The sequence below is a fragment of the Rhopalosiphum maidis genome, chromosome 4 (assembly GCF_003676215.2).
Source record: "Rhopalosiphum maidis isolate BTI-1 chromosome 4, ASM367621v3, whole genome shotgun sequence".
Lineage (NCBI taxonomy): Eukaryota > Metazoa > Arthropoda > Insecta > Hemiptera > Aphididae > Rhopalosiphum > Rhopalosiphum maidis.
The window spans coordinates 28416291-28444264 of NC_040880.1; the positions used below are offsets into that span (position 1 = coordinate 28416291).

Here is a 27974-nt window from a genome sequence, read left to right on the forward strand (position 1 = left end):
GTAGCAACTGTAGGTAGATGCTCTAAAGATGTCAATATATCATTTAGATTTTCTTTTTTAACACGCAACTTTAACGAACGCGATAAATTTATGGTGGATGATACTACGCGATTCTGGGTGGCATACTGCGTTATAACGAGTGTCGGAGTTTGTTTTCTTAACAACATAATGTATAAGATAAATAATAATTCTCGATATACTTGTATAGTGTTCGCCGCACACCCACAATACATATTATGATATTCGTATGAATACTCCAATCCTCTTAAATATTGCATTCACCTTGGAATTTAATTATAAATTAATGGATAAAAAAACGATACAAGAAAACCTTGTCAAAACTAAAAATAAATTACATACATTTTTCAGCATGTATAATACGTATCATACGTATCTTCGCTATTTTCTACGTTGGTATACGATTATTATTGGATAGAATAGTATTCAATTTCCTTTGCTCCTCATAACAAATCATACACGTGTACAAAGGGATGCGCGTGTGATGATGGGGGGAGGACGTTTTACTTACACTGTATTGGTTATAATTTATGAAGACTTGTTCTCCGTAATTTTTACCTGGTACCACGCACACAAGTAGTGTTTGGGTTTTTGATTTTGTATTTTTATCGTAATATCAAACAAGTACCGAGTACCTATATGCTCCGAAATATCGTTCACATAATACACGATTTTTCAAAATAAAATGATTTGCGTTTGCAGTGTTCCCTATACCCTCTGGGGACAGAAGCGCAGATGTTATGCGAAAAAAATAAGTCTTTGTTCAATTAGACCGACCCAACACTGCGGGTGTTAAACGCCGTACCTTTGCGGGCGCGCACAATGACGAAAACGCAACGGACGGACGGCCATCGTTGTTATATGCGTTGTGCCGTTGTCGTAATACACACAATGCGAGGGGAAAATATCTGAAACGAAGGAACGCGTTTGTTTTAGAATTGCGTTTATTGTCGAATTACCTCGTGCTAATAAAACTTGCTACTGACCAGAGGTCGGCCTTCGCAAAAAAAAAAAAAAAAACATTACAGCTATAGGATGGTGAGCGCGCGCTTCTCAGTGCGCTCTGTACAGACGCATTCATCCGCCAAGGCAACGGCCGGGAGATAAGATATTTTGTTTTTAAAAGATTGATGTGCTGCAAAGTCGAATAATTCGATTCTGAATAGGAAGTATAATTTTATACAAGGTTAGGTGAAAATAGATGACATCACTTATGCGAGAAAACCAAAACGGCGATATGCATCATAATATAATAGTAATAGAGGAATAATATGCTATACCTATATTAGTATGATGTAATAGACAACCATTAACCATATGACAGTAACAGACCCTCTTTAATACGACAATTTAGATCAAAATTTCGATTGATTAAAATATATTAGCTGGTTAGAATATTCAGTTGCACAGTTTATCCATAGAAAACCTATCGTATACATATAATATGAACATAAAATAATGTCTGATTTTTTTTTCATCAATAAACCGTTATCATTTACGACGCTGCAATAAAATTATTACACCAAGAAGTGAAATTATGCATTTATACCATATAAAATCTATATATACTTAGGTACATATAACCTTCTACGATAGTCTAGATAAAATTGGGTTATATTTAAATTAGTTTATTATCAATTAAAAAAAAACCTTAAATAAATAAACCTACATAAGAAAATAAAACTTAGTCGTTATAATTTAATACTGATAAATCATGAATGCGCCTATCTATTTAATTATTATAACGTACTCTTGAGGATTATGATTCGGCTACAGTAACTACAGATTTCTGAAGATAAAGCATACCTGCAGTTCTATCGACACTATAATCGTACTAATATATAAAGTCATATTTAATTTTAATTAGCTGATATTTAACTTTTAAGTTGGACAACATGTATAAATAGCTTAACTGCAAAAGGAAAAAAATAATTGGGTAAACTTCTCAAGGATTTCGTACGAGTGGCCAAATAATTCCCGAGAGAAGTAGGTATATACTTGCATCATCAGTGCGTCCGTCCCAGTAAACTCTCGACGTTCTAAAACACTACTTTACATTAAAAATGAGTAAAAATAAATAAATACACTCGTCGATCATCTATGATAAGCTATTACATCCAATAAGCTATATTGATTTAGTTTTTAAAGAACTAATTTTGTCCATGCAGTTTGCACAATACACAACATTAAAACTGTAAATATAATAAATACATTACTGGCGCATTGTGATTTGTAACACTAATACACATATCATAAACACTAGAATATAATAAATAAAAAACATGTTTACAAAAAATCATAACTAGTTTAAACAAATTAAAATTGAACTTCAAGGCGATCCACAATCACTGTACTAAATGGGCGAGGTGATAAAAATAATATGTACTTTTTATACGAATTTACTCTCGCCCGTTGCTATTTTCACCGTGGTTAATTGAAGAAAAAAAACCGCATCTTCGAAAATAAATTACTTATACTATGGAACAGTTCCCCGATAATGTAAATTGGATTCCATTGCACGGCAGTCTATCATTATTCCTTAAATTGCACGGCGGCAGAGTAGTAGTTTAAAGTTATATATACATATATAATATATTATATAATATTAAAGTGTTACCGTGTTAGGTACATCATGTACGCGTCTTGTACTTCTCGATATAGCCTTATAGTTTATTTTTAGCGTAAAATTATGCGTACCAGATTCTAACGGTGCAATTCACCCGATTAAACCGACTATGTACACACATACACATATATTATATATATATATTCTTATCGAAAACGAAAATCAAGAAATTTCGTCGTCTCGTAATGTGGATTAACCAAAAAATCTCGTCTCTCTAAAAATCTGCAATCACGGACCGAAGAAAAAAATGTACATCGCTCATTGCTTATCACGGACGCGCGATGTTTATACCTATTTATTATTTATGTTCGTGAACCGCGTTCGCTACCGCGCCGCGGGTATAATATAATAATATAAACGCCACCGTTTTAGCGATATACATAAAACTATGTATACGTATTACGCATATTATAGGTGCATATAATGTAACGCACATAGCTAGGAGGTACGAGTTATGTGTTTACGTTTAATCAAAGTAAAACCATCGTCGTCATTGTATTGTGTTTTTCTCGTGGGCCCCGGCCGCAGGGTTAAATATTTCCCTCTCAAATTAAAAATAATAAATAAAAAACACTCGTAGTTTTGTCTACATAATATAATATTGTATAAACGTTTCGTGCCGTTTTGACTGACTATTCAATGTGCTTACATTGTGTGTGCTCACGATATAATATATTCCACGCTACTATAAATTATTTCGTACTGTATAAATACATGACGTATAATGATCTGTATAGCATTTTCCCTCCGCGTGCTTGGACGACGTTCGTGCGGTGCTAATAGTAATCGAGATCATCGTTTAAAGGCGCAGTACCAAAAAGCAACAAAAAAAGTGACTGAATGCGACTTGTCACGCGGCAGTCGTTGTCGAGGGCGACCCCCCCCCCCCAAAAAAAAAACAAGCAAAACTCGGCACTAAAATTATATTCGGTTTTCGCGCGCGCGTTATCTCGGCCGCGTAGTCGTCGAAATCCTGCTACTCGGACATGAATATATAATATAATATTATTACGGACATAGTCGCGTATTATATAGGTATAGTGTTTAATTACGTATAATACGTGTGCCGCGCGTAAAACAAAATCATTGTTCTTAGCGTTGAAGGTTCGTGTCATTATCATTATTTAATATACATAATATTGTAATTTCGTATAATTATATCTCTGGTAACATCACACACGTGTTGGTGGCGTATTTCGAGGCGCTATTATACGTTACATTACACATTATTACGTCGCGCTTCCGAATCGCACGCGTTCTCGTCAGACCGACTTACGAGACAAATCGAAAAATTACGTTGTCGCCGACGACGATTGTTCGCGGTGCACTCGCCCGATCTCGCCGCGGTCTCGCGTTCACGGCACAACTTTCCCGCCGCTCGGCATCCACACTCGGACGACCGACGATTTATAATTACAGTGCACACTTGCCGACCGCCACAGCGACGGAATCGCACAATATACAACGTAACGAGCGCATAATTAAAACGAAAACCGCACGCGGAGGAATTCGATTGTGACGCGTGTCCTGATTCACCGATTTCCCTTACGTCGAAAAACCACATGACCTTCTCGCGCATTACCCCGCGATGATTGTTATTCATTATAGGCGCTATACCTATATGCGTTCACTGGTAACACTGCCATTACTATGTATAGTCATTACACGATATTATCACGACCTTGCGAAAAACGTTTTGATATTTTTATGCGTTCGATCGTGAGTCTGTGTGCACCGTCGTCGACGACCCCACATCCGTTGTTGATGTTGCGGTTGTTTAGTGGTAGTCTTGGTGGCGATGGTGGCGTTGTTGGTAACGATGCGGGGAAAAAGTTCAAATCGACAAGCGGTTGTACAAACTATTTTCGGAGACGACAATGATTCAATTCAGGCTGCTCGTTTACCGTACCAGCACGTCCGATTATTGATGGCTGCTCATTAATAATATGGTACCCAAATAAAACCAAACACGCGACACAATAATAATCTGCAGGCCGCCCCGTGACCCGAATCTGTAAAGAGTGTATTTAAGTCTTATAAAACACAATATTGTAAACCGTACTTTTCGTTATTAAAGAATAAACCATATATCTAGTTTTACTTACGGAAAACGACAAAAATCGATAATACTAATAATATAACCATTAACTAATAACATAATTTTCCGCGCCGGGGAAAAATTTTCGGATTTTCAATAAAATAATGGTTTTATAATATAACCACACACATAATAGGTATTAATAGGTATCTTTTACTCAAATATGAGTAAAATATTTTAGCGCGTAGAGTCGGGACAGCTTAACAAAAACTAATATTTTAGAAAATATTTTTTAGACTCCTCCGGAACTAATTATTCGTATTTTTGGTGTCAAGACACGTTGCGTTGCGTTACCACCAAGTAGACAATTTTCTCAACGAGTTTGACCCATTCGATTTTAAAATATTTAAATTGTAATGAAATCGGTTTGAATGTTTTCTCAGTCGTGTTTTTCTAGCATATCAATATACCATTATAATGCCAGTATATCTATATATTGTTATAAAAGTATTCGTTGTTTACAGGGACAACGTTGCGAGATGACGGCCATGTAATGCGCATCAAACCCAAGTCAGTGGTCGCGGCCGAATCGTTGGATGCCGCCGACACTTCGGCCGCTTCGGGCAGCGGTGGATCAGCCGCGGCCGGACCGGCGGAATCGTGGACGCCCGAGAAAAAAGACGCGCCCACCCAACAACAGCAAACGTCGACCACGACCACCACGACCACCACGTCGGCCACGACTACCGCCGGCACGTCCTTCGTGGCCCAAGTTGCCATGGCGATGGCCAACTCTGCCGTACAGGTGAGGCCGCTCCGTGAGCTACTCGGTTGCCAGGATAAATCCAACCACCGGCGGATCGCCCAGCGTGGCGATTATTGGGTGCTGTACAACTACGTGCCGGCCCGCCGGTGGTTCCGGTGCGACGAGTCCATCACGTACACGACGCACGCCGACTTCACGTTCCTCGACAATCTAGAACCTTTGTTGGACAGGTAAATATATACGTGATATAATACATAAGAAGAATTAATATTGACTCCTAAATACCATAGCTATTTGTGTCTTTGGTTCTGCCTCATTAAAAAATAACTGAAGGGCTTATGACTTATATGAGATAACGTTTTTTCTTATTAAACATGCCTCTGAATCCACCTTTTTTGGTGATTTTTTTTACTTATTCTTTAAAAACTACATTTTTAAAATTAAAATTAAAAAGTATTATTATAAATCAAAAAAAAGACCACCTTTATAAAATGATTTAGAAATAAATTGCCAAATTAGTTTATTATTATTTTTTTTTTTTTTGTATGTATACATAGAATGTCGTGTGCTCATGTAATTTAGATATCAAATTGTGGACATTCACTCATTGTAAATATCGTATACATTTATCAATCGTATTTATAATATTATTAATGCGGAATAAACGTGAATTTTAAACATATCGAATACACATAATGTATAGGCACGCTATAAAAGAGCGTTACATATAGTAGGTACCATATGAATGGCCCACCGATAAGTGTAGAAAATAACATGTCCCCTTCTAATTTTTTGATCGCCGCGTATTATAGAAACGCGGCTACTTAATACACCGAAACACATCCCAAAAATACTATAAACCATGATTTGGCGACATCATTATAATATCGTATACCCCCGATCCGCAGGTGGCGAGGACCGATATCGGTGGCGCTGTACACGCCGGGCAACGACTTCGTGCCCACGCTGGCCTCGATCCGGTACTTGCGGCAGTGCGGTTCGCCGCTGGTGGCCGAGTACGTCACGTTCCACATGTACTTCGGGTCGGGGCACGTGCCCAAGTCCGTGCCGCACTCGGACCACGACATCGACGCTCCGGTGGCCAACTGCTCGGCACCGCCGCCGTGGACGAACGCGTCGGCCGCGTACAAGGGCCAGAAGAAGCTGCTGTACCCGGTGAACGTGGGCCGGAACGTGGCCCGCGAGTCGGCCACCACCCACTACGTGCTGCCGTCCGACATCGAGCTGTACCCCAGCCCGGGCGTCATCGAGGGGTTCATGGACCTGGTCCGGAGGCAGGACCCGCCGCTCCGGCGCCCGAAACCAATGGTGTTCCCGTTACCGATATTCGAGCTGGCGTCCCACATGAAATTGCCGGCCGACAAAAAGGAACTGGTGAGTTGAAAAACGCGCAGATATTATTACAACTCGCCGTATCATCGTCCCGATAGTATTATCGTATGTGTAATATATGCGTATGACCGTGTCGTTGTCATCGCGTACTGTTGTATTCGACGACGACGAATCACTGCCGCTGTGTTATCTCACAAAAATATTTTCAACTCCAATACATATTATAATGATATGTATCGACGGTATACGACAGCCATCGGTCGCCGCCGTCTTTTCATGCGTATATGCGTAACATATTATTATTATTATGTTCATCTGAAAATCGTTTAAGACCCTACAATATAACGTGAGAATTTATTATTTTTCTTTGCGCAACAGCTTACGGTTTTAAACGAGTTTTTAAATCATTGAAAGACCTAAAAAGTATAAGTTTTCTGCTATTCAATGGAAATCTCGTTAAAATAACTTAACTTTTTCTTTGCATCGTGTGTCGAACAATAAAAATACGCTCCGTTATAATATTATAATATACGCAGTGCACTGGCACCGAGGAGAAAAATAATTTTATAATGTAAATATAGTACTTTGGTGGTAGCAGCGGTAGGTAGTTATACAGCAACAACGGCGTCGGTAGCAAAAAAAAAAAAAAGAAATTATAGTGTAATCAAACATTTCAAATCGCCCGAGTTTTATGATAAATAACATGTATTAAGGAGTTAAATTAAAATTTCAAGGCGACAATTATTATTACATACAATACGTTTTCGAGATATATTTAAAATAGACACAATCGTGTGCATATTGTGCGTTTACACAAATGAAATAACCTTAACAATTTCTACTTACCAATTATCGCATAATATTTAGAATTATTGTGCATTATTACAGTTACATCACCAGTAACAATTATATTGGGTGAAAGCAAATGTAAGTAACTACGGTCAAATTTTAAATGCAATCCGCCGTCCTGATGACGACGTTGTTTAACGACATGTTATTATTTTACATTTCAATATTCAGTATGATAATCTCTGGTCTGCGGCTGCAGCGTTAAACGTTGAATGGGTACAGAACATTATAAGCGTTTCGGCGTTGTAATCACTGACTACCGATCGCTGATCACTAATCGGCGAGTCACACCAGGTCGGAATAAATAGTGTAAGGAACGTCCGCAGTGGTAATTAATCAATATATCACCCGGTTTGTCTGAAAATTAAAACGTTTTGTTTTAAAATTTGTGCGTTTAAGTTAAGATTCCGAATAGCTGCCAAGGTATAATAATAAACATTGCACACCTATACTCGCTTTCGCGAGAGTTAGATTCGAATAAATTAAAAATAACGCACAGAAGATCTTTATTATTCAAACAGTGTTCATACGTCTGCGTACAAAACTACACTGTGAGCACATTAAATATCGCTGAGTACAAACTAGCTGTGGTCGCACTTAAATTTCAAACGTTTCTGTTTTTCCTGTAAATTACGCGCATAATAATAATAATTGAAGTTACGAAATAGCTGTATATATGATATTTATAGTATTTTGTTGAATCACATTTAAATTTAGCCTGCTCAAAAAGACATAATCATTGCTCAATCACAAGTCCCGGCGATTCCGTGGACAACAGTATAATATACCTATATAATAATTATTGTCATCTCGGACTGGTAAAACATTAATTTGGGTTTTCTCCAAATAGCGTAAGTTATAAATAGGTTAAAATTTTTTTTGATTACCGTGTGGTTTTTTACTAATTAAATTTATTGCTATAGGTGATCTATACATAAATACATTTCAATTCTACTAATACTTACCGATGCAATATTAAAAGCTGTAGGCGCATATTTATACTCATTCAGGCTTTTTAATTCCAAGTACTTGTGTTTTATTATTTTAACACATAGGTGGTATCTAAAATAGAAATATACAGACTTAAAACTTCGCAAATATATTGATTTGAAATTTTTATCTTACTGCGGTGACATGAATTCATGAGCTCATGACTAACAATATTTATGATATTATAATATGTACATATAAAAGCCCGTGGCTGTTTTTATAATGCAACGTATCTATATTGTACATCGATTGTTGATTTTAAAAGTAGAGAATTCAATTATTTATGTTAAAATTTTAAAATCCAAACTTAAAATAAACTCAATATAATTTTAAAAGAAAAAATATGAAAGTTTGAAAAAAAATTTAAATGCATATTTTTTGCTTCATATTTAATCGCATAACTTCTCTTACATATTATTTAAAACATTTTTATGGCATTTAAGTCCCCTAAGATCAGAGATAGTTATATTATTCAATAAAAGTTAGATACAATATTTATTTCTAGTCGTGTGCTATCAAAGAAATGACATAATAGGACTGCGTTTAATATATATTAAGCTATTACACAAAAATTAATGATTTTTCCCTTAACGATAAAACAAATACCAAAGAATACGACCGTGATATGCACTTTAATGCGTTTTATAGAGTTGTACTCACGGTAACAAACCAGGCATATCATTCGATATATATACTTGTACGTGCGTTATACATTATAATTTTTATAAGCTCGTGGGTGTTAAGTTAAACCAATACACGGGAAAAAAGTTGTCATCCATCGTCCTGAATGTTTTGGATTATACCTTAATAATATATCATTATGGGTGTGAAATACCTAACCTAATACGCGCATACTAAATGATAAATTTCAACACTTAACATCAACACGCAATAAACATAAAATCAAAAAATCAAATATAATATAGAAATGTATTTAAAACAACATTTTAAAATATAGACAATGATTATGTTGTATATATTTTTGATTAAATTAGAAAACCTGAATAAAAATGATTTTTTTAAATTTCACCAATAGTCAGTAGTTCATACCTGTACTATCATCTTACTACTTTCTCAATAATTATAAACATATTAGTTATATTATTAATTTACATATTTTTAAAACGACCGATGCAATATTCATGATCACGAATATTAATTAATTAATACCATCGAACATCGTTTAACTCGATAGATGATTAACTTTTTTTAATCCCGTATTCTTTTTTTTTCTGGTTATGTTACATACAATATGAATCGTAAGCTTCCAAAAAACAAATATTCAAATAATCCCAATTGAAGTCGGACTAAAATTATAAAATATCATACGTCTAAAACATCTTACATCCATACTAACATCATTATTACTTATTATCATTATTATTATTATTATTATGTCACGTAATTGCTGTAATATACAAAACGCAAAACGGCCGGGGTTTTGGCTCGTACAATATAATATATTATTGTAATTTATATGCTGTATTGCTGTATATTATTATAGCATAGCTATTGTTCGGCCGTTTTACAACGCGCAATGCACCGGATTGGCAGTAAAACTTGGTGCAGCATATCTATAAACACGTATAATATTAAATTATGCCTTCGGTGTTTCATGTGAATTTGCGCACAAACCGCGCACATTGCATTATAATGATTTATCCGAGTCTTTGGTGTTTTGCTGACATAGGTAGCTTTTCTGTGCAACGACGTTTGAGACTGACAAAATATATCTAAGACTTACTGCAGCAATGGTAGTTTTTAATAAGGTTATATGTTGAGGACCTTCTTACGACTTACCTACCAATAATACGTTCACTATGAGTACAATGTTTTCGACAAAATATTCGATAAAAGTGGTGGGAAGTAAAATCGGAAATATTATTTTTTATAATTTAATGTCAATAAAATGTAATCGAGTCAACTGTACTTGAAAGAGAAAAAGTGTTATCCTGGAAACATTATATATTTTGCATACAATTACATTATATATTTTTTTTTTTTATATAAAAAAACGATCTTAGATCGTTGAGCCGATTGGGCTAATTCGGATATAACATATAACATCAATATAACATATATTATAATATTATATATATCATACAATATTGGTATCACTAGTTTGAAAACTTGGTTTTAATTCTTAATTTTTTTCTCGCCCAAAACATTTTTATATTCGTAAAAACTCTTTGTATGCGAGTATCGAGCGTTTTCTTTGCGCGAAAATTTCCGTCTCGGTAAAATATACAATTTTGTATACAATGCACGATTATTTTTTTATTATTATTATTATTCGGAAAACGCCGCGGTGTATATTAATAAAATCCAGAGTCGGTCATAAAACTTGAACGAGAACCTAATAATTAACTAGAAAAAAAAATACCTTAACGGCGGGAAAAACTAATTTCGGTTTTACTACCCAACATACAACCAGCTGCAACGGCCGGCGGGGTAATTCCTGTTTGTCGGGTAGGTGCATTATTAAAAGTCGCCGGAGCAGAGGCGGCAGCATTTATTTTACGATTTTCCGGAAAAACCACGCGTAGACATAGCGCCTATAGTACATGATATATTTATATATCATTATATCAAGGCCTCCTTCGCCATGGTGAAACGCGACCGACCGCGACGAGGACGGCGATGACGATGACGACGACGACGTCGATATTCTCGTCTTCAATTCGAATCTAAAGTTCAAGTTCAAAGAAACGAAACCCAACGACGAACAATGCCTAAAATATTATAATATTACACGATGTACGCGCATATAATGTATATTTTCACGGTTCGTCTATTGGCGGCGTCCAACTACAACAGGAAATATGTTTTTATAAAAAAAAAATTAAAAAAAATTATCCGTTAACGGTATAAAAACGACGATGGCTAAATATTATACATTAAATGAGTAGGTACGTAAAATACACGGTAGTATGGTTTAGTGTTTATTACATTACATATTATTATATGTACATATTATACAGGGTGGTGATTCACCAAACTTGTTTACTCATTACACATCTTTTAATCACTAATTTATTTGATTTCTACTTTTCGAAATTTCAAATTGTAGAGGTACCTACTAAAAGATCATATTTTCGAGTACTTAATTTTTTTTCAATGGAAGGTGTTCAGTGAGAATGATAATAATACAATTTTTTTCAAAGATATAACACTCCTTTTTTACTGTAAATTGTTTAGCTGATGGAGTTTTTATAATAATATATATACATTAATCTAAATCCAAACGAATGGTTTCTGATTTATTAAACCTCACGAACCAAGAAAATTCATGAAGTAATCAGAATTTGAATAATTAAAATAATAAAATGGTGGTGAACGTGTCTGACGAATCACTCTGTATAATCAAAATACCTAGTAGCGCATAATCCGATCGTTATCGCGTCATCGTCGTCTTCACGCGGATATATTATCTCGGCCGCGGGTAAATCAACGTAATAATATTATAAGTATAGGTATATTATAATATTATGCATTTGTATTGTAATAATAATAATAATAATGTGTACTACTGCAGCAGTAGGTACCAAATACACTTGTCCACCGAACAATAGGAATTTTAAAAACAAATACGTTTGAATTATGGTTCCATTGACGAACCGCAAGGTTGTAGCTCGGCAGGTACACAATAGAATGTAAGAGCGAAAAATAAAGAAAAGGATGCTATAATATATTATTATTATTATTATTATTATTATTGTACCATTTCGGGCGAACGCCGCGACGATGCAGGTATCCGCCGGTGTCTGCTGGCATAGACGTTTTGAAATACCCGTAAAAAACCGTATTTATATTTCGCAATAAATCTGTCGGTTCACTTCAGTCGTTGTATACGCTGACCTTTTGGTTTTCCATTTGCCGACACTGTCGAGATATACGAAAGAAAAACTGCACCTTGCAGATGTCCTGCTCCACGCTGATGCGAACCCCGATGACGCGGTCATTATCTAGTTAAAAATATTTTTTTTAAACTTTTCAACTTGCGGGATTGATTTTGTGACTTAATTTAACTTTTAAGTTTTAGAGTAAAATATAAAATATATATTATTTTTTGTTTTTTAACTATTATTATCTGACTTCGTCTATGAAATTACACAAGTATAATGTACTATGTATACATATAGGTGATATACGAGAAAAAATGTATATTATATTATTAATATATTAGTACCTACGATACCATAGCGAATGTTCTCTGGAATCGGTCGCCTTGAGATTCGTCGCGGGTCCGGTTGGAGGGACGACGACGATGACCTGTAAGAGCCAAATGACAAGTGTATAATTTACTTGTCATCATTTGTATTATCTAGTTTTAAGTAGACAAAAATAACCTGTTTGGAAATGTTTGATCATACAATATTTACAAAGCCGAGTAACTAATACGTTTTTCGCATTACAATAATTTCTCACTTAAAGAAATTTGATTTTAATAAGACTATATAAAATATTTGAATAATAATATTCTGAGTATTATGCTGACCGACGGGAACCGATTCAGTTCAAACATTTCGGATCCGATACGAAACTATTCCGACGTAATAACGGGGCGAGGAAAACTTTTTACTAAAACGTATATTTATTATAGTTATACGATCGTCGACGGGTAGGCAGCACAAAACTATACATCGCACAATGCGAACGTATTGTACGTATGTATACTACATTGGTAGTGTCATGAATCACGATCTTTAGTGTTTTCTACGTCTAGGTGTGAAACGGTTGTCCCCCGAAAAAAAAAACGGAACAATACTAAAATATAATTTATACGATTTAAATAATAATATATTATAACAACACTATTTATAATGGTTCAGGGCTGTACAGTGTTAGATACACCTAAATAGTTGACAAACACGCCGCCGTTTGTGAAACCCATTCCAAGGTCGAAGAATAATATACTATATCGTTAGCAAACGCGTGTAGGTAATTATAACATAGATATCGTCGCGCCGTAATCATACAGTATTATTTTTTGTATTTGTTATTCACACCCTCTCCCACACTTGCAGTGGACATTTCGATCGATATAGATGTACTCCGCCGCGTGACTATAATATGTACATGAGTAAAAAACCGTATTATAATATCATGTTTTTCGTATGTTATAAATAAATCGTATGTATAATAAGTGACTCGCATAACGGAAATTAAAATCATCTTTCGACATTCGAAACGATTATCTTGACGTCTATCGCGTCCTATTATTTATTAGTCGTTTTTTTTTTTTCTTTCGTCTTCTGGTGTACAGGCCGATAGTGCGGGATAATACCCGACTATTAACTACATTATATTGTCGTAATGGATTCCTCTCCGGCACAGAATTTACCGCTTAATACACGGAAAATACGCGTTTCCGGAGCGTAATTGATTCCGTCGTAAATTACGAAGTCCCGTAATAATGAGACGACGGCAATTATTATATTATTATTATTATATATTATAACAAGCGGTCGAACTCGTATAACGAAAATAATATCTAAAACGCGTATGATTTATTTATGAATGTCTTTACATATGTATTGCGTACGGTGTGCCTACGTGTGTGTTACGTTATAAAAATTATCCGTTTTACCCGAATCCGCCGCGGCAGTCATAAATATTATATGAGCTGCGCAGCCGACGGTCACGAGCGGCGGGTAACCCGTTTGTGTCTGTATATTATAGTGCAGTTCTCGATAAAACCGCGCGCGCGTGGAAAATACATAAAGAAAAATAACTAGTTTGGACTATTTTATTTACAACACGGCAAACGCACAGTAATCGTTGTGGCGTTTGTCTGCGCTACGATATTATTATTTTATTTTATACGAATAATAATAATAATAATAATAATGATGATAAAAATTAAAACTGTTATCGCGAGTACACCGCCGCGACGCAGAACACAAAAACGCGAATGCCAAATGACTCTACACGCCGCACTACGTATTATACAGTGCGAAATTCTCAGGGCGTAATAATCCTTATAAAACGCTTTTTAATACGCCAACGGTCGGCTGTCGGCGGACGGTGGTTAGCGAACCCCTCATCCCCCCCAAGTATTGTAAAAGTTTGTCCCCCCCCCCCGCTCGCGCCCCTCATCAACTCGTCACCATTACCGTTATTATAATAATATTAATGGTACGGCGAGAGGTGAAGAGACGAGCCGACGACGCGCGGATGGAAAAAAACAAAAGCCGAGCCGCAATAATAATAATAATAATAATAATAATGGCGACGACGGCGGTGTGCGTCGTTAATCCGTGACATTGTTCGTCGCCGGGTATTACTAAATAATATTGTTAATGAAATAATAGTTCGCGGCATTCGGCTTTTATCGAGATTACATCATTACGTTATAATTCCGTTGCGTGTGATGGGAATTAATTTGACGACGAAACGACCAGAAGAGAATGTTTTTAAAATGTACATTTCGACAATCGCGATAGGAATTTGTTTTATTTTTTTCGAGCGAGAATCGTTCTTTTTCTGTTAAATAAAAAGTGTCGATCGGATGAATATTTCATGATCGTTTTGACGCGTCTAAATCGAAAACGATAAACGAAATATGTTTACTCATTTTACCGAGGAGATCCGTGCGATAATGGGGTTTGGCAAACACAGGCACTACGATAATTGGAAAATCTGAGTATATTTATATTAATGTGTCGACATTTTACAACTTAAATCCAACATTACGACTACTTCGTTTTTATAATTTTTCCAAACCATCGTGAAGGATTACTGTCCTCAGTGTACACATTTTAATGACTCAGAAACAATACTATAAGTGTACCTATATAAAAGTATACTAACGTTGCGTGTTATAGTTTATGAACTTCATCACGAAAACATGATCGTATAGCCACGGAGTCTAAATTATGACCGTATCTTCGGTACCGGATACAAGGCGTGATTAAAAACTAAACAAAACAGATTTCTATTTTATACTGATCTCGTCCCGATGGCGGATACATAACTTATTCAAGTGGAGCAGGGGCCATTGTTCAATTGATGAAGCTATAAACATTTTCAACGTGTCTCCTCACACCAAATAAAAATAATTCATACGAAATTAATATCAAAATTATTTATCAGTTAATTTTTAATCAATAATGTTTAGTGCCTACTATATTGTCACTCTTAAATTGTTATCAAATAATACGTACCTACTTAGTTTAAAAAATGTATTTAAAACCTACAATACCTATTAAACCGATACATGATATCTTTTTCTCCGGAACTCAGCTCAACAGAGTGGAGTAGACGATCACAATCCTCCTCGTAACTGCTACTATCTCGTAGGCTACTGGCTTCATCCGATACACGTATTTCGTACTTCTATGTTCATATAGACGTTGCGATATTATAAGCTTTCAATCAGTCTTTGCAAGATTTTGGTTTTCGCTGGCATCGTCTACCGATTCGCGTTTCATCCGATACAATCATAATCATATATAATAACATTTCTAAATACTATACACATCAAAATATATTGCGATAATTTTATTTTTTACACACAAGAGACGACCTTTGCAAATTTTGATTTATTCATTTTTTTTTTTCCTACAACAGGTATCGATGCTTAAAAACGGTTCGGCCATCACTTTCCACAAAAAAGTGTGCCCCGACTGTCACACGGTACCCAAATTCAAGGAATGGGCTAGCGCCAAGCCCAAGCCCGGCGTCAGCGTATTCCACACGGGCAAGCGGACCGGGTACCATTTGCATTGGGAGCCGATATTCATCGGCACACACAACGATCCGTTGTATGACGAGAGACTGAGCTGGGAGGGTAAAATGGACAAAATGACTCAGGTATGTGTGTATATGACCATCGTTATGATCAATAATAATAATTATTATAATTTATATAGTAATGAGTAGGGTTCGGGTTTGTACATGCCAATGCATATACATCTATATTAAACTTGTAATAATTCTGATTAAATATGTCAACGTTTTATAATGCATTTATAGTTTATACACGAAAGTTAAGTTTTTTTCATACTCAATTAAACATGAATATAACTTATATACTTCAAAACAAAATTATATATTTTATAAACATTAAAAAATATATAAATTTAAATTGTGCCTGAAGTTTGATTACATTTTTAGTTGTGATGGGCTTTGAGACTAAAATAATCGAACAATCGACCGAATAAATTTATAATTTTTAAAATGTCTTACACAAAACTAAATCTATAATTTATTATTATTTCTATTTAAATTAATTCATAATTAATCGATAAAAAAAACTGAAAATTGTTACCTTTTAAGTTACAATTTGTAAATCTCTTTAAACTATGCTATTTTTAGAGTATTTGTGTATTTAGGCTATAAAAGTTTAATCAAATCGTGCATATTATATTGTCGATTTCCCGATGGACGTCTGCAAGAAAATAATAACAATAATCGATCATTGTCCCTTAATAATAATATAATGTATGCTAATTCGCCGTCATAAAAATATAATATTCGTATACGCACATTATACATATATCGAATAATAATTTATACTGCATGGTTATAATGCCCTCGGGATCGTAATATTCCGACCGTGGTCCGGGTAATACGCGTATTCGTTTAATAGAGCTTTCCTTTTATGCATAATCGATTGTTGTAGAAAGGGGGGGGGAGGAAGGTAATAATCATGATAATTATGATTATGATTAGTGCAATAATCGGTACTTATTTTTGTTTACAGGGTTACACGCTGTGCGTGCTCGACTACGAGTTCCACATACTGGACAACGCTTTTCTAACGCACAAGCCGGGCATCAAGACGTTGAAAAAAGACCCGGCTCGACAGGTGCTCGCGTCCAAAACGTACAGTCTTATCAAAAAAGTCATACTCCCCGAGCTGAAGGTCCTTTACGGCGTGAAAAAAGGATGCGCCGTATAGTGATAATAAAACATACATACGTATTGTATATATATATAAATATACACACACACACATTTATTATAAGGATGCACGGTCGCGCCGAGGACACTCGTGCGCGTTAGGGACCACAGGTCAGTAAAACATCCATCAGGACTTTAAATAGTTTTTATTTTCATATAATATATTTTAATAATGTATAGATATATGTACAAATAAGTGATTATTTAGGTATACTCGGCCCATTTTTGCGATTAATATATAATGCGTTTAAATATATTCTTTAAAAATGATCATTTTTAGTGTAAGAAATTCTTTTTTTGCTAATATTAACTTATCCTTTCTACTAAATAAATTATTTGAACTTTTAATTTTGACATTGATATATGTATCAAAATCAAAATACGAACTACTATTATAGTTGCCGTGTTATTAAAGATACCAGTGTTTCTCAATCAGTATGTCGCAATACACTGGTGTGTCACCAGATAAATCAAATACTTCATCATTTTTATGAAGAAAAAAATTAAAGTTATTAAATAAATGAAAAAATAAAATTATATCACCTTTAACACGGTCCCTAATATAGCCATAAAAATCTTAACAAGCAAAATAATGAGTTTTATGAGCGAATATTCGAAAATTTTAAAAATCATAATTTTAATAATATTTTACAACACCATAAACGAACCATAAAAATGGGTTGTGAATATTTAATAAATTGCCTTGTACCTATATTATTGCAACAAAAATGATCAAATAACAAAAAATAATTCCACTTAAATCTGTTACAAAAAAGTTAAAGATTTATTATTTTATTACTACCTAGGTGTTTTACAATGATATTAAAAACCTTCATGTTCTTTTAAATAATAACAACTTAATATTTTGTTAAAAATACATCTTATTTTTAGACACTAAAACTGGTTTAGGCAATTACACATTTGTATAATTATTAAATAAAGAAATATTAATTTGTTTATTTATATTTAAAATCATTCTATATGTTATAGTGTTATTATGCAAGAATTAATTAGTTTTATCTATAGGAACATATTTATAAATAATATGTATAAATATAATTTTAATTTAACGTATTATTTTTCAAATTAACTGTAAAAAGCTAAATTGTCACACAATGGATTCTTTTTTAATCAGTTAACACCCATTACCTCTGATAAAAAGTACATCTCATATATTAATACTATACATATATTATATACTATGTAGATATACCTACTCAATTTTAAACCAGTTTAATTTTTCTAATTTATTTATTTCTTTTTCAGATAGACTCATCGACTGATAGATTAAATGTATACGCTTCCTTTATTATTTTCCCCCGGACATCAGCCAACGTACAATCACGTGGTGGTTGTGTATATGTGTGTGGGTTGGTGTACAGTACTTATTGGGACGAGTGTTTCATTTCCGACAGCGACAGTCGTGTTATCTCTCGCGTCACTTTTTTTTTATTATATTAATATTATATCGTAAAACTATCGTGTAAAATAAGTTTATGTACATGTTTTAATTATAACATAGCCCATATACGTATAAAAATGCGCGATTTATATAATATTATCTACTACATATGTATCGCGTGTGTTCTCATCGAGAACCAAAAAAATTAAGTTGTATTTTTTTTTATTTTTTTTTTTTGACGCCTGTACAAAATAGATGCCAATTTTTAGTTTTATACGTGTACATTTGAAGCCTTCAATCAAACGGAATTGTTATTCTTTTCTTACGACTCGACACGCTAAAGCTCTACATAATAGTATTTTTCACTTTTATTCTTCTTCTACATTATGTTGATTTCTCTATCATGTATCTTCTTTAACGCGCAATACTTATATTTCCTTTTTTATTGTTGTATTTTCATCGTTTTGGTGTTCGGGATATTTTCAAAGGGACAAAAAAAAGATCGCCTCCAATTGCAAACGTTTAGACAATCTTCCATTGACATCGAACCGTTCACCCTTCCTTCTTCTCCCTCCACGCACACTTAATTGTCAGAATCTATTTATTTACTTAATAGATATTTTTTTTTTTTTTTTTGTAGTCAATTTTTGTGTATCAAAACGTTTATGCTATTCGATGCGATCATAAGTATTGTTTTAAATCCTTCTTGTAAACAATATTATCATTTTATTATTATTATTATTATTATTATTATACTATCATAAGTAGTTTGTGATTTAATATCTATGCCATTATATAAAGTTATAATTTGCCAATCGATCGCTGATCTATTATTATATATTTATATTTTATATGCATACGTATTGATGATATCAAACAAATACGTAGACATATTAAGTTAACCTAACTAGCATATAAGAAAAATATGAACGATAAATAGTTATTAAATACACACGAAAATAATATATACAGTCATTATATTAAACTATTATTATTTGTATTCGTATTATTATTATTATTATTATTATTATTATTAGTACATGTCTATCGTTGATGCCAGATCAAATTTTGATTATAAAATATATTAGTACACTTACCTTTATGTTTATAAAAACTATAAAAAATGTTTACGAAAAAATCAGTGTAACGATATAAAATATATTATAACGTTTTACTGTGATCTCTCGTATGCTTGTAAGATTATTTTTTATAGACTAATCAATGTTGGCAACGATATAACCAAAACGATTATATTTGTAACGATTTTCCATATTATATAATATATTTTAGATCTATGTATAATATATAATATATACATTTATGACATTATATGCGTTGTACGTGAATATCGCAATAGTATAAAAAGTAATAAATATTTGATAATTTAAAACGATAATTATCAATATTCAATGTCGTACCATTTTATTATTATACGGAATAACGTGCAGATAAATAATATTTTTATGGATAGGATTACTTTTTATAGCTTCAGTCAAAAAAAAAAAAAAAATTTGCTTGTAAGAATTAATTGCCAATACAATATAATAATATATAATACAGGCATGATATTTTTAATTTATTTGAAAAGTAATAAAGTTATATATGTTGTAACGTTTAGTATTTGTCTTTTCTTGCCATCACTTTCCACAACACGTTTAAATGCAGAATGCCATTTCCAAGCATTTTGTTGATAATTTAATATTGTTGTTGTATTTTTACAAAAACAAATGCACATAATACATGTAAATACCACATAGTTTTTTATTGAAGGCAAAGTTATATATTTATTTTACGGGATCGTTGAGATGATAACCGAAAGATTATTTTTATTATTATTGATCTCGATTACAATAGTACTATAGTATGTCGACTATCAATAAATAATTTACTCCAATTAAAGTAAAAAAAATAACGTATTTTCCATAATAAATTAAATTAATTATTGATTAATGTTTCGATCTAACGATACCATTCCACCATGTACAGTATACACCACTTTAAACCAGTTACTGTAGATATTTTTCAAACTCTAACGCTTTTATCTATTCTAAACGACACGACTATTAACTTAATATTGATGACAATACATAACATTTATCAGAGATTTTCAGTACTTAAGTAATATTATCTCCCGTTTGATTTATATTAACTAAAATACTTAATGTGTCATTCAAACATTTATGATTTTATGTACTCTTTTCACTATTATGTTTTGTTGGCGAATTCACTATCCGCTATTTATTATTTAATTTTTAACAGCACTTTTATTTATTCTAATAATGATTTATTTATAATTATATCGAATATTGAACAAATATTGTTTGACTGATAAGCATTAAAAACGTGGGAACTATAAGAGTGAAAAGACTGAAGACCATAGAAAAAGATAAAATCGCATGCGTCTTAAATATCAGAAAGTGTATAGGAAAAAACATTATAATTTTTGAAACATTCAGTAGATAATAACTCTTTATATATCTACTATTAAAACGGTCATGTTTTGTACGTATCTATACATTTTTTTGGACGATGTATATTGCTCTGTTAACGCACTGTGAATGCACTATATTCCGTATAATGTGGTAGCGTTGCAGCAATAGGGTTGCACAACGATTATGTTTATACATCAAAAACGTAAACTAACATATTATGATAATTAATACACTACCCAAAACGCGTTTTCGCGTATACGGATCTTATGTTTTCTGTCAAATATTGTTTTTTTGAATAACACATAACGTTCGACGCAATAATTACATTACTGTGTATTATATACGTGTGCTGAGCAATCGCGATAGGTACCTGAAGTATAATAATATTGCACCACACGCAAAAATTGTTTTTTTTTTGGTGATTATGTAAACAAATCGTGACGAAATCGCGAGGGTTTTAAATCCAACAAATCTGAAGTGTCTACGCGGAGTATCGCGGATAGTGGATGAACCACTCGAACATTTTTAAAACGAAGAACGTGCGCGCGCGTATAATTGCTCGCGTCGCGGGGCCATCGGAGCTTTATGCGCGAAGGCGAGTGACGCGTGACGTGTATTCGCCGGTCGGCGTCGCGGGAGTCTTTGCGGGAAGTGATAAATTCGCTTTTATATTCGAGACACCGTTTTTGGCATATCGATAGCTCGTATCAGTCACGCGAACGAGTACAGAAGTCGTCGTCGTCGCTATACCATTGGCCTAATAAATCAGTCTATATATCATATCGTTACGGGTTTTTCCATGTATTTGGCTTTGGTGTGGGTATACTTCGCCTGTATCTCGAAGGCACCTAAATCGTTGACAGGTTTTAATCGTCGATTGCGTTGTTGTGACGGTTCAGCAATAGTAATAATTATAAAACACCGAAACCGGTATAAGTCACCGACACATGATATTATTTTTAAAATGTTGAGTACTCGCCTAGAATATGAAAAAGTCAATATTAATATTATTATTATTATTATTATTATTATTATTATATAAATCAATTAATTTTTATACGACTGAAAATATCATTAATAAGTCATATTGAAGCACACAAAATGAACGATTCGTACAAAAGTATCTACCTAGGTCATAGTTCTTGGCGGTCTTGATCTAATTGCTTTTAATCTCTTTAGACGACGAAAAAGTATTACCATGATTCGGATCAGTGGCAATAAGCAGTAATGACAAACGAAGAAATAATCCGATTACTACAGATTAATAATATAAGAAACATAACTCATTGTCGACGAATGCTCAAAACAAATTGGGTAGCTTATAAAAATACTATTTACTTGAAATATTCTCTTTTATATAGGTTAGGTTATTTAACATTTATCTGCCATATTTACTGGTGGTTATAAACTGAAATAATTATTAAAAAGTAAAACAAACGATAAAATCACAATTACCTTTGCCATCAAACAGTGTAAATAACTGAATAAAAATACAAATTCTTAAAATATCAGGTTTACCATATTATGTGTTTTATTCGCAGTAGTTTTTTTTAGTTTTAAAAAAACCAATTTGAATTTAAATTAAATAAATAAAATAATAATTTATACTAATACAACATTTATTGAACAGTTATTATTTTACTATTTAGATTAAATATTAATTTTTTTTTAAAGACGTTTTTACTTTATTATAATGCAAGTAAACACACTATTTAAAACATTTTACATTTTTTTAAATGGGAATTTTAATCTTTTAAATATTTAAGACAGTTATTTGAAAACGTTCTCGGCCAAACTGATCCGAGTTTTCAACTACTACTATAGTTTACACGGGATATTATGTAATACACAACTTGCGTCGACACGGCGTAATATATAGGCAATATAGGTACTTTACTGTGTCGAAAACATTTTTAAATATTTACTAACTTTGCACTTTTTGTATACTTAATAATTTATATTATACTGCAGAATGCCTCGTCCTGTTTATCCTGGAACACACCCGCCTACCTACTTAAATGTAATCTTTTCAGGCCTGAAACTTTAAAACTTACACAACTATTTGAATACCCAATGAAAATTAATAATTTAGCTTTTTAAATATTTATACCAATTAGCTATATGTATAATTATAGCTGTTAAAGATTTTAAAAGTTGAGATAAAACCAAGAAAATCTTTAAACTTCACTACATCACTGTGGCTCTTTAATACAGTAATAATTAAAAAAAAAAAAAAATTATTAACTAAGAAAAATATTGTTGACGAAAAATTAATATTGTAACTATATTTTATTATTTTGGTTTAATATAATTTTTTGAATTGTGGGCTGTCTTGGGGTCTGAAATGAACTGAAGTTTTCCCACAAATTATATATTTTATTCATTGAAATTAACAAATGGTCGCATTGAAATGATTAAATTCGAAATCGAAAATTGAATAATAGATTTTTGCCTCATGTACAGTCCATAAATATCCAACATTATAGGAACTTAAAATCGAAAGTTAGAAGAACGGAGACCAAACAAAACTCCAGTTTAAATAGTAAGTACATCAAAAAGTTTCAATTTATGTAAAAAAAATGATTACGGACTCGTCTTCTGATTAATTAAATAATTGGTTTAATTTATACAGATGTTTTATATTAAATTTAAACAATTAATAACGTTGTGAAATAATTTTCCAATATAAAATATATCTATGTATAATTAATTTTAACATAATTAGATACATATTACATATCATTATACTTGCTTATTTTTTAAAGTTAAAAGCTATAAATGATTCGATATTTTAACTTATTTATCGATAATTCTTAAGATAAATAAAAAAAATATTTATACAACTATGAATAATTATTTTTATTGAAGTATGATAAGAATTTGCAATAGAATGGATTTGACACGCGATCATGATAGGTATATGGCGTGGAGGGCAAACCTCTTACGGTTCTGGGCAAATAAAATACGTATGTGGGTGGTGTAACTCAAATTATCTTTTCTCAAAAAGTTTGTGCCGCCACTGCATGTGAATATATAGTTGTAGGCTACCTAATTTGTACCGTGACGTTCTTTCGGGGATATTATTTTTTTAATGGTGTAATTTGGCATGGGTGCCAAACTGGCGAACGGCGATGATGCAACTGAACAAACGACCGTTGCATTATTTTGCTGTAATTCTTTTTACGGGGTTTTGTTCTTTTAAATTAACGAGTCCAAAAAAAAAAAAAACAAAATAAAAAAAAAATAAAGCTAATCTTTTTGTACTAAGCGGATCGATTGCCACCGTAGTCGTCGCAGAATGTTCTATTTTATCGACGCATTTACACACACGACCTGGTAGAGTGCCAAGCAATTCTTTTTTCCGACTTCCGAAAATATTTATATCGCAAAACCTAGCGCAAAAAGTATGAAAAAATATATCAACATTATTATGCGATGTGGATTTTTTTCAGTCGCTTTCCGACCACAAAATGACTGCGGAGGTATATACATAATACATTATACGTGTATAATATGTACATAGAATAAAAATGCGTTCAGAGTAGCCCGCGGAAACGGTTCATTCGATTTCACCGAGAAAAAAGGCAACGGGGTGGCAACATTGGGTAAATACGTTTTTAAAAGTAAAACAGCACTTTTAAGAAGGCGTCGCACGATGTGCGAAAAAAGTCTACCGACATATTAATTTGTCATATAAATCACGTAAGATACTCTTGAAATCACTCGTATACCGTCAAACGTTCCTCGCGTTTATTACATCGTAATTAGACAGTATCCATTGTTCGATCACTGTCAGAAGAAGGTCATATAGTATTATATACATAATAATATTATAACTTAACTTAATACGAGTACATCCTTATTCCTATATGCGACGCATAGAAATTAGAAACAAAATATTCACTTTTAATTTTGTACTGTATATTTAAAAGTTTGTATTTTGTAATATCGTGTGTTGATAATTATTTCGCAGACGACTTTTTTATTTTTATTAAATATCGAAATGGAACAAACATTCTCTTATAGATTTTTTGATATATCTATCTCCTTTAACCGGTGCTGTTGTCGGCTAAAAAAGAGTTTTACAAATGTAAATACGATTGTGATTTAAATATAAATAATATTCAATACTTACACACAATAAATATATAACCAGTAGTAAAAATAATAAAACAAAACAAAACAACAATTATAATCTTATAACTACACAGAAATGTATATATACAAGGTAGTTTGCGTACTTTTGTTTATTCAAATTTTGATTTTTGGAATCTTTAAATAAACTTAAATACCACATTTTCAATTTTCAATTTTTATGATTTTTTTTTTTTTATTCTACTCAAGTATTTTGTGACACTAAAAACTTTTGTTTTTAAAATAATAATCTCTATTTTTTGCTGTAAACTATTTGGTGAATAATTATTTTTAAACATTTTGATAAACGAGTACCTAATTTAAAATTCAAACGAGTAGTTTTTCAGTTAATAAAATGTTTAAAATAATATAAAATCTTTATAAATGGTTTTACACAAATACAAAATAAATATAATAGTAAAAATAGTATTCACTATATATTTAAACCATTGTTACATGTCATAAATGTTGATAGATTAATATTAATTGATGATATTTTCAAATCATCATAGCTCCATAAATATTGAACTTATTCATATACACCTTTTATTTTGAGTACACAAATTTGAATATAAGAAATTCAAAAACTATTCGTTAAAGTTTTGATTTTGATACGAATACGTTTTCAGAAAAATTATTCTCTAAATAATTTAAGTATAAAAGGATGATTCTAATTTGAAAAAAAAGTTTTCCTCTCCATAGGATACTCTCGTGTTAGTACAAATAATTTCAAGAATTTTAAAATATAGTCACTAAGTATTTTTACAAATTCCAAAAATCATATTTTTAATATCTGGAATATTAAAAAAAGGTGAAGAGTATGTTTAATGAATCACCCTGTACATTAATATTTATATTAATTATTACTTATTTAGAATTATAATTATAATAAATTCTTAAACCTTTACGATATTATTATGTATATATATAACTATTTATTTACAATTGTTTAGCATATTTATCGTTATCATGGGTAATATGCAGCCATGCAGGAATCTTTTATCAAAATATGTATTTGTATATCGTAATGGCAAGTATGGTTGGTAAATCACTCTGTATAATATATTCCATTTAATGCAACTACTAAACAATTAGATCATATATGGTTAGGTTAAGAAAAATGTCTCAAAATTAATATTTGTCAGAATAATCTACTATTTATCTCCCGGCAAAATAGGTTTATATTATTCATAATATCATTATTCATTACATATAAGATACTCAATCGTAAATCGTATCACGAAGATCGGTAATTTTTATAAATTATAGGTTATACGATATAGTATACATATTTCTAGTTTTTGATTAAATCTATAGACTGCTTTTCCTGTTTAACATATCAATCATTTTTGATATTTAAGTAATGATTTGCAACTTTATAATATTACTATGTAATTATTGTAAACCAATTTTAATAATTGTTTCACCTTGTAATACGAATACGGAATATACTTATAAACGTGTTAATTACATTCGTAGATTCATACATATATGCTATATACATATAATACGTTATTATTTACCAATTTAGCCCATGCGCGATTGTAACTGTCAGTTAGATTTTATAATTATATTGTACTTAACATATTATATTTTTGAGTTTTGATTTATCGATTTTTGACGTACATAATATTCGTTTTATCATCGATATTAAGTGATTATTATAATATATTTAACGATTTAATTTAATGTATTTTAGTATAAACTCTGAAACAAAATATACCTAATAATTTACAAATAAGATTTCATATTATTAGATAGAGAATCGAAAGGTTACGTGATTGAAATTATATTTTATATTTATTTATTTTCATCAATATTTATCCTCGACGTAATATTCTATGAACGCAAAACCAATACTAACTATATGTTTAATACATACACCAACTCACACTTGGATTATAATAATATGCAATCATGTAAAAATAACTACATTGAGCGACACCGCGAAATCATTCAAAGTCATCACGCCAATATTATATAGTTTACACCTTTTCAAAACTGGTGATTTTTTGAAAATGAAATTAACGATTTTCTATATAATATTATCACCGCCCACTTTTATATATGACGTGTAGTTTACAATATAATCTCGAAACACATTAAGATACAAAACACGAATTTATAAGCCTTATCATAATATATAATATTATTATCTCAAAAGTCATTATATAACACTATAATATCGAACTGCATCGGTACTACTCGTATTATTATTTGATTAGTTTTGTATCCAAACAATGCAATGTTTTTTTCAAAACACAATATAGATACAATAATTATAAATCTAAAGTATAGAATGAGTAATATGACAAATTTTAAATTAAAAAATGTACATTTATACACGTACACAGAGATATCTCAACTGTCTGATAGTGATTATTTATGAAAACACGATAAATTAACTGCTGGCTCATTAATCAAATTATCAGTGTTGTATTATAAAATTAAGTTAGTAA

At 32.1% G+C, this 27974-nt stretch overlaps 1 protein-coding gene across 2 annotated transcripts in view; it reads left to right on the plus strand.

The window, feature by feature from the left end:
• The window catches only part of LOC113548011 (beta-1,4-glucuronyltransferase 1), a 65868-nt gene extending 45941 nt beyond the window's left edge, over positions 1–19927 (plus strand). Inside the window, exons 5-9 of one of the 2 annotated variants that reach the window (XM_026948643.1) lie at positions 5207–5678; positions 6357–6843; positions 16213–16455; positions 17348–17658; positions 18814–19927. In XM_026948643.1, the coding sequence (XP_026804444.1) occupies positions 5207–5678; positions 6357–6843; positions 16213–16455; positions 17348–17545 (1400 nt within the window). In that variant the 3' untranslated portion in view covers positions 17546–17658; positions 18814–19927. Of the gene's footprint in view, positions 1–5206; positions 5679–6356; positions 6844–16212; positions 16456–17347; positions 17659–18813 lie in introns of those variants that run through there. The other variant, XM_026948644.1, reaches the window with a different exon arrangement.
• Positions 19928–27974: the final 8047 nt, after the last annotated feature.